The sequence below is a fragment of the Anopheles cruzii genome, chromosome 2, assembly GCF_943734635.1.
Source record: "Anopheles cruzii chromosome 2, idAnoCruzAS_RS32_06, whole genome shotgun sequence".
Lineage (NCBI taxonomy): Eukaryota > Metazoa > Arthropoda > Insecta > Diptera > Culicidae > Anopheles > Anopheles cruzii.
Window position 1 is genome coordinate 21494192 of NC_069144.1, and position 9175 is coordinate 21503366.

The 9175-nt window shown below is 48.1% G+C and overlaps 3 protein-coding genes across 3 annotated transcripts in view; 2 read left to right on the forward strand and 1 right to left on the reverse strand.

Moving 5' to 3' along the window:
* Window positions 1-496, forward strand: part of LOC128267724 (translocating chain-associated membrane protein 1) — a gene marked incomplete at its 3' end in the record, with an annotated part of 51771 nt that extends 51275 nt beyond the window's left edge. The window contains exon 5 of the mRNA XM_053004614.1: window positions 339-496. Within this exon, the coding sequence (XP_052860574.1) occupies window positions 339-496 (158 nt within the window). The remainder of the gene's footprint in view (window positions 1-338) is intronic.
* A 1-nt stretch (window position 497) lies between these two features.
* On the reverse strand, window positions 498-1494 carry LOC128278659 (uncharacterized). Its single transcript, XM_053017391.1, has 2 exons — window positions 1331-1494; window positions 498-731 (listed from the first exon to the last, which is right to left on the reverse strand). Exons 1-2 carry the CDS (start codon window positions 1475-1477, stop codon window positions 498-500), a joined length of 381 nt encoding a protein of 126 aa, XP_052873351.1. The 5' UTR covers window positions 1478-1494.
* Window positions 1495-3529: 2035 nt separating this feature from the next.
* LOC128278661 (protein lin-54 homolog) lies at window positions 3530-6559 on the forward strand. Its single transcript, XM_053017392.1, has 4 exons — window positions 3530-3697; window positions 3765-5410; window positions 5491-5636; window positions 5726-6559. Exons 1-4 carry the CDS (start codon window positions 3530-3532, stop codon window positions 6157-6159), a joined length of 2394 nt encoding a protein of 797 aa, XP_052873352.1. The 3' UTR covers window positions 6160-6559.
* The last annotated feature ends 2616 nt before the right edge of the window (window positions 6560-9175 follow it).

Sequence of the window (9175 nt, forward strand, 5' to 3'; positions counted from 1 at the left end):
TGAGCGGCCTTTTGTCGAACGCAATTTCATTCTCCCGCTTCGATAACCTTGAACACGACGCCAAAAAGTCCAATTCCGAGTTCCCTTTCACTTTTCATGGGCCCATTTTCGTTGCGTAACGTGCTTACTTTCTGATTATTTCTTTGCGATATGACGATGGAAGTTCATGAAGCAGGCTTGGATGACTGTCTGTCACCTAGGCTGTAATCATTGCTCCGGTTCCTGTACCGAATTGGAACCTACGTATTTTGAGTTAGTGTGGTGTGTGTTGTTGTGTTTAGAGTTTGTCAAAGTCTTCCTATTCAATATTAAGTTTGTGTTTCCTTGTTTCTTTGCAGTGCGCTTGGTTCACAACGTCTTGTTCATTCTTACGCGCTTTGCGACGATGGTGCTGGCCCTGCTCACTCTGTTCTACAGCATCGAGAACATCACGCAAACCACGCGTGCATTGATGCTCTCCATGGTGTTTGGTCTACAGGGATATTTAATTTTCGATTTCATCCGGGGCAGTCGGGTTTGCAGGCCGGCCAGTGGCACTGTGCGCATTGAAACTGTCCCATGCGACAGTCGGCAAAACAGCCGACACACGGCACTTCCACCGACCGTTGCTCGTACTCGTCCAGGTTCCACTTGGGCCCAATCACCAGCGGGTTCTCGGTAAACAGAACCGTATCCTTCTGGATTGGCCTGGTTACCGAGAGATGGCGACCAAACTCTTCATTCGTAGCCAGCTGTGAAACGTCGAATACATTATAAATGTTTGTAAATAAATATTATTATAAATAATAAAATGTAACGGAAATGTTTCCAGCGCAGACCAGGAGCACTATTTATTTCACGAGTATTTCCATTGTGTAGTAAAAAAACCAAAAATTTTATCGTCGAGATAAATAGGTAATCTCGTTAAGTGACTTTTTGTGACAAGCAGAAACTCACACGAAATTGCAAACAATTAGCCAAGGAATTGAAAAGAGTTTCCTAATGTTGATAACTAAATCCTTCGCCATCATTTTCATCACTTTCGTGAGCCAGTTTCATTGATCATTTACCATTTTTCTTCAGTTTCGAGGAAGAGATCAAATGTAAAAGCGGTCAGTGGGACATGCATATTCATTGCTGGGATGCCGGATTGCTTCTATTTTTAGCAAGATTTCGAGATCGTGGTTGACGACTAAAGAACCAAAAAAAGACCAGGTTTTGGTGCAAACGATGAATGAATATTCTGAAAAGTTCTACCCATAACAGAAACTTAAATTAGCGTGTAGTGTACTAATAGCGAAGACAAAGCTTCGTTGTAGTTGCTTATGATTGCCCGCGGTTAAGGTAGTACCTCGAACGGTTTGGCGCATTCCTGTTTGTGCTTCGCCCGCCAGTGTTTCTTTTGATGCTCCGGACTGCAATAGTAGACCTGCTGGCAACCGGCACACTTCAGCTTCGACTCAACTCCACAAAAGCCGCACTTTGTCTCCACGTTCATTGCGTTTTTTTTATTTTCCTTCGTTCAGTGATTTAGGTTGCGCACGCGACAGACACGCGTTTTGAGAACCGGCTCGAGCAAGCGGAATATCTTGGTACTGTACGCGATTCGCGAGTGAAAGCAAAGCAGTGACTGAAAACCCAACCGGCTGCGGCTTATGATGCAACCATTTCGTGCTCCATGCGCAACTTGGTTTGCGCATGCGATTAATGAGATTTCGAAAATGAAGGTTCTTGAGATGTATAAAATGGTCAATTAATTTTGTTTCTTTAATCTACTGTAGCTTCTTACGCTATTCGGTACGTTCTCAAAAACACTGGTAAACCCTCTTCAACTGTTGTCCGCTTTTGTGACAAAAGCGTTCGGTTATTAATTTGCCGAAGGTCCGTAGCTTATATTTCCCTTTTTAAACAAAAAATATTCAAAACCCGTCAGTCGTGTATTTGGTTGAATAATCTGTTGCACTTTTTAATTGGAAAGTGGTCAAGTAACGCAATACTAAATATTATCCGGTTGTGAAGGAATCGAAAACATTTTACCGTCTACTGGTTAGAAATTAAAACCGTTCCCGCTTTCAACATTGTTTGGCCAAAACCTTCCGCAGCAAACACACTAATTAACGGTGATCGTTGATGGTTTCAACGTGAGACGTTAGGTGACGTTCGCTGTGTGACGATTGGGCGATGCGTCTGTTGCCCGCTGGCAACGCGGTCGGCGCAGTTGGCAGCGCTGATTTCAACTTGACAGCCACTGGAATTAGGGAGCGAAAAGAGACGTCCGTGCGAGAAGAAAAACGGAGAAATATAAATTTGATTTTGAAATTTTATCCCTCTATTTTATTTGTAACATGGTGTTTCTTCGATACGGTGGCTTTGGGCTGCAGCATTAAAGTGTTTCTCCGCCCGCCCAGTTGACCTGGATGTGCTGCGTGACTGTCACGAGTGCAGCAAATATAAAACGCGTCGTTTGCGTGATACGTACGGTGAAAAACTGATACAGCAGCACGGAAACCGACGACGACGGTCAAAAGTGTTCTATTCGTGGTCGACCGTGATAAGTGCCCGAACAGTGCTGACTAAGGCCGCGCTAGTGTCCTGCCTACATAATACACTTGCCTCTGGCGAGGTGTGCAGCGAACAGCGCGCGACATTGGAGTTGTTGTGCAGCCCGATTGTTCTTTCAATCTCACGGTGAGTTTTGATTTGTAACCACATAATCAAGTGTCAGAAAACGGCACCGAATCAAAGCCCGAATGCCAGTTGGGCCCTTTTGGGCAAAAGCAGCGAAACTTCCCCGATAAAAAGCCCTGGTGTTCGTCATTTGATATGGCTGGCCTTCGCACAAACGGCTGGCGGAATAAGATGAGTTGATTTTGGTGCACGAAACGTCGCAGTCAAAAATACGTCCCACTCTCCGTCACTCGGGTGGCCCGCAAGAGGTCCCTTCTAACGCGCAGTGACTCTTCGCCCCACATGAGTCCAAGCAATTGAGTTTGTTTTTGTTTTGAATTTGAATTCAAAAGAAGCAAAATGGTGTCGGGTGCGAAAAAACTGTGCTAGGAGGATTTGTAAGTAACTCGTCTGTGTTTGAAATGATTGAAACGATCATCAAGAGACAGACTGACAGTTAGCTCGGCGTCGAATGTTTTCGGAAATTAATCCGCACCGTGTGAGCATTGCCTGCCATCGCAGTACACTACGCGGTGAGTGACATTTCCGCGATTACTCTTTGTACGAACCGCCCGATGAAACCTTTTTCTAACTGCGATGCGACTTATCACCTTCCTAGTATATAAATGGAGCAGGATTTAACGTTTTGCCTAACTCCCGTGAGAATTATCAACCTACGTTGTCCCGTTACATCTCTTTGACCATTTCAGCAAAATTTTTTTCTTCTTACAATTATTATCGTGTCAATTATGATTATTATCGTGATTGTTTCATCATTACTTTTACACTTTACTAACCATGGGTTTGTCCATCTTGTACAATTTAGAACGGACAAAATTTAAACATGGAAAACAGAAATCACGAGCCCGAAGAAGACGCCTCTATGGAAGCGGATGAGCTAGTAGAGTATGCAGTGGAGGAGGAACAGGAAGAGGAACAAGATGTAGTGGAGCCGATTGCCCAGGAAGAGTTGGAGGAGGAGGAAGAGGAGATGGAGCAGGAGATTGAGGACGTGGACGAAGGGGCTCTTTCTGAAGAACCCGCCGAAGAGGTCAGTTGCATATTGATCGGTATGCAGAAACGGTAGCCCTTTAAATATAACCTTACATTATTGCCAGGTTTACTACGTGGATGAGGAACACGTAGAGGACAACGATGAGACGAAGAGCACGGCGGTGGTTGAACGAATCAAGCCGGCAGTCGTGGTCCCAAAACTACCGACAGTGTTATCAACTTCGTGTGCTAAGGTGCCGCCGACCAGTAAAATCATCACCCAAGTGCCGGCACGACAATCCGTGGCACGGCTGAACAGTGTAGTCGTGATGCCGCAATCGTCCCGGCCAATGCAGGCCAGTGCAACGATGAAGCTGTTGAACAACACAAAAAAGGCGCCCCTTTCGACAGCGGCCGAGACCACGTCTTACCGTCTCGTGAATGCCGATGGTAAAGTAATTATGAAGCAAAACGTTTTTATTCAACCGCCGGGCCCCGCGGTTCTGAAACGGGCCATACCTCTCCCAAGCGGACAACAGCAGCCCGCGACGAAGGTTATGATTGATTCGAAGGCGCGCATCGTTCAGATTCAACCGAAAAGTGTTCCCTCCACGTCCGGTGCGTCTGTCTTGACCAAGACAGTGACCCTCACAAAAACGGCCCCACCGTTTGCGGGTTCGAAAACAATAACGGTGAAAACACTCCCAGCAGGCTCGGTAAAAATGCTCGCCCATCCAGTGACCACTGCGGCGTCACCGACCACTTTGCGTGTCGCCAAAGCGGCTCTCCCCGGTCCGGGAACGGGTGCATCGCTGATAGCTCCTCGAATTATCAAGACCGGCACCGGCGCTGGTGGTGAACCGACCAAAATAATTCTGAATGCGGGCCTGAACAACACTGCTGCTGGTGTGTTGACCAAAAAGCCGGTCCCTGCCGACGGTCAACTGCACGCCGTCAATGTGCCCGTTGTGAAAGGGTTGCAGTATGTGCGTGTAGTAAACCCGATCCAGGCTGGCTCCAAGTTTGTCATGCACCCTTCAAACAAGACCGGCACCTTCACCCCCGTTGGTTCCCAGCCTCGACTGACGGGCGTTCCCGTCGCAGCAGCGTCATCGTCCGGGACGACCGGCCCATCGAAGATAATCTTGCAAAACAATAAAGCCTATGTGGTACGCAATGGTGCTGTTCAGGTGGCCTCTACACCGACTGCCACGGGCAGCATGCTTCCGGTGCTTCCTGTGCCACGAAAGCTGGTCATAAGTGGCAATAAACTCCAGACGCCGGAAAACGTTGGCACAGGGATAGGAACACGAATCGTTGTACGGAAGGAAGATTTTAAACCTGCCCAGTCGAACCAGATTCGTCGCACGGTCGTAGCGACTCCTAAGCCGACACCACCCAACAACGGAGGCGGTTCGGCGGTGAAGGTCACCGACGAGGGTGAGCAGAAGAAGCAATTCAAAGAGGAGGCTGAAGTTGCTGCTAAACCAACAGCAAGTCCAAAAACCGAGCCGAAGGATGTTGCCAAAGACGACAAATTTGCGGAGGAGGCCGATGTCCGCGGATCAGACTCGTTTTCTGGAGAGTTGTACAAAAAGCGATCTTGCAATTGCACCAAGTCGCAGTGCCTGAAGCTGTACTGCGATTGCTTTGCGAATGGTGAGCTGTGCTTTTCCTGCAACTGTAAGGACTGTCACAACATGCAGGATTTCGAGGGCGATCGCCAGAAGGCCATTCGAATCACGCTAGAGCGCAATCCGAATGCGTTTAAGTAAGTGGAGACACGTTGGCTGTGTACGGTTTCCCGAGCTTAATGTTGACCCTTTTCCCTCTTTGCTCGTTCGATTGTAGACCGAAAATTGGCTCCATTGGCACGCGGGATGCTGGCAAACGCTTACACACCAAGGGGTGCAACTGCAAACGATCAGGCTGTCTGAAGAATTACTGCGAGTGTTACGAGGCCAAAATTGCTTGCTCTAGTAATTGCAAGTGCGCCGGTAAGACAGAGCGGGTTTTCGTCAAATTTAGCTTCACTAGCGTTTGGGGTGCGTTTTCCGACATTAATGTTTGCCCCCTTCCATGCTAGGTTGCCGAAATACCGCCCAGTTCGTGAACGAATTTCAGTACTGTAGAGGTTCACCCCCTCAGCTGTCCCGGTTCGAAGCCCGTCTAGCCTACTCGGGAGCATCCAACAACAGTTCCCACTTGGGCAACCTGAAGAATGACGTGGACGATATGACGAAAAGGCTGAGCGATACATCGTTCCCCATGGACATCGATTGGTCGAAGGTGCAGCCCAGTAAGCAGCCGCACAATTTCATGACGCCGGACGTGATCGAGGCCACGCTACAGTGCATGATAGCCAGAAACGACGAATGCCAGCGGCGTGGAAGCAGCATTCGAACGACGGAGCGTCTGGTGCTGCAGGAGTTTAACCGCTGTTTGGTGGAAATCATGGACTTTGCGTCGGCAATCGACGTAGACGACACCGCCGCAGGTAGCTTAGCTACCGAGACGTAAGAAGCACCCACCCAACGATGCTGCCACTGCGGCGCGTATTTTCTGGCCCGTTTTGAAATATGTTTTTCGAGCACTTTCTTTCGCAACATCATGTTCAGTGTATTTATTGCCATTTTTACCATTTTTTTTTCCTCAAATTCAATCAAAGTTATTGTCTTCAAACGTAAGTTGCAAATCTGAACTGAATCATCATCGGCACAATGGGCAGTGGAATTTGGCATCTTGACACTCATTGTTTACAAACCAGGGAGGATTGCAATTTTTGTATTAAGAGCTGTGCGAAATTACTAAATTCGACTTATCGCAATTCAACGGCAAGAACTGTTTTGGGAGCGGCCGATCCGAGTGAATTCGGTTTTCTTTTTTCGAACATTATTCAGTAGAACAGCGTAGAGATTGTGTGGTGTTTTTAGAGATTGTACTACGTGTATTTTAAGGTTCTGATGTAAAATAAAGTAAATGCTTCAAACTACCGCTAACCAAAATGTGCGACATATTTCTGCATCTGCAAAGCGCATAACCGTTGTCTGTTTCGGTCTTAAAAGGTTGAATAGAGTTTGGGATGAAGGGTTACAGCCCGGTAAAACCGTGCAGTTGTTGTTGTCCTCCATTGTTTGGTGCCACAAGCCGAAACTCGACGTATTCTAAAACGCGTTTTTACCGTCATCAGACGTTTGCAGGACGCACGTTTGATTGAATTGTTTGCGTTCTTGTGACAGCACGCGCGAAACGTCAACGGTTTATTGGTTTGGTGTGGTGGGTTTTGTTTATTTTTTTACCAGTTTTCCCTTCGCTAGTTATCTCTTTCGTACCACCGCCGTTTCGTTTGAATCGGGATTCGATCGTTGTTCATGTAAGTCGTCGCACAATTGTAACCATTGTGGTTCGCGGTGAAAACGTCATAGCGCGCGCTCGGCACAGCACTGTTCTCTTTCGCGCGGGCCCTATCGCTGTCCCGGTCGCACTCGAGCGTCGCAGAGGGAGCCTTTGGCGAGCTGTCAAGGTGGTGTTCGCGTTGTTCATTTTCTTTCCTTACGCGATCGAACACGGAGCACGGAGCAGCGAATTGGAAATTCGGATTGTAATCAGTTTTCACGACCAGCAGCAGCAGCAGCGACTCAGCGACGATCCGCTTGTCGATCCGCGTCGTGTAAGTAATTCGTAAGTCCGGTCCTAGGCCTCTTCGGGCAACCAGTGGCCAGCCTTCGCGGTGCGTGGTTCACGGGAGCGTGTCGCAAACTCGGATGACCAATTGGACACGGCACACAACGACGAATCGTGTCTGGTTTCTCGTAAGTTTTTCCATCGCACATTTTTGCCTTGGACTGAGCTAGTTCCCCCTTTTCATCCGATCACCATTGGATCGTCCCATTAGCGTTCGCCCATTTGGGTAAAATCGGAAGCGGAAGTGTAACAATGCGCAATCCGTTTCGTAAAGGTGTATGATACGTGTACCCCCACTGCTTGTGTCCGGTCGATATCTCTCGCACAAGTTTGTTTTACAGTTCGATGAAGTGACCCCACACGTTTTCTACGTTTTAGATTGAAAACGGTTTTATTGAGCCATCGAAGATGCATCGCCCCATGGTGTGCGGGTCAGTGGAAGGGTTCCTTTTTCCGTTCGCATCCGTCTGAGGAAAGGATGCTACGCTGTGGTACTCTATTGCCGTGAGCTCTGATCATTGCAAGTAATGAGAAGCACTGTCTCGCACGGGAGTTAATGAGCAGATCGAAAATTTAAAGCAATCGGCTACGCACCGACGTGCCAAAGGGGGCCTATCGATTGTTTGCTAGTTTGATTGTTTGCCATAGTGTATAAGTATACATATACATGTATGGGTACATTCTTGCGCTTGTGTTTGTGTGTGGCCTGTCTATGATTCTTTTCCAGAGGTAACTGTAGTTGGTTGCGAGGGAGAGCAACACGCTCACGGGAGAAAGAGAGGGCTGCCGAGAGATGTTGGCAGAGCAGAGCATCGCCGAGTGGTTTTAACAGCGAACTAAACGGTTCGTCCTACGTTCGGTTGTGTATTGCTGATCCCCTGCTGCGAACTTCCTCCTGAAGCAATAGGCTTCCAAGCGACACGGCACATTTCCAAACATTGCGTTTCGACTGCGCTTCTGGTCACCCCGGAGGAGGTCCCATGGAGCCCTTGCTTGTGCAATGCAATACGCACAAATGCTGGTACTCTGCTGTGATATTGAAATGTCTGTCGAACGTTGGCCTAGCGATTGCTGACGAAGCTCGCCAACTAACCATAGGTTGCCGGTAATGTGTGAGACAATTAAACATACCATCTCGTTGGGTCACCGTTCCGCAGTTGGCATGGCAACATGGATCTCGATTATCCTATCTCTGTGTGCATGTGTGCTGCCTGCTGGGGGATTTGTGTGAGTTACAACCGCACCAACTGGGTACTAATGCTGCGAACAATAGTTCGCAGAGCAGTTGGCAGGCAGCGTAGCATCGCCAGACGAGAAGTGACAGCATCTTAATCGGCCGTGCAATTGCCGTGTGTATTATAAAAATTACAATGCGGTACAGAATTGTGTGTCTGAAATGGGGACCAAAGCACCCTGAAGCGGTGGAGTGTGCTTCAAGCATACATAAAACATAACCATCGACGAGCACCTCTCGTCGTCGATACATACACCTTACCACCACCATCATCAATCTTCCCTGGCCACTGGGAACTAATCAACTGAGCAATAGCGAGCGATCGTCTGTTTGGCTCTTTGTTCAGTTCGTCGCTTTTTTTCCTCTTATTAATTTGCAGCCTCTTTACCTTCACACATCCTCCGGGGGAAGGAGGGTGCAAATCTTGTGGAGGCTGCTGCCTTTCGGAAAATATGATGTAGTCATGTTGATGTTGCTAACGCAACGAAGCTTGTGCTAAACACGAAGCAGCAGAAGAAAACGAAGTAGGCCACTCGCTCTCGTTCTCTGTACTCTGTATCCGCGTTTCTAAGCCGAGTGGCGTTGATAAGGATGCCAGACCCGAAGGAACACGGGAGC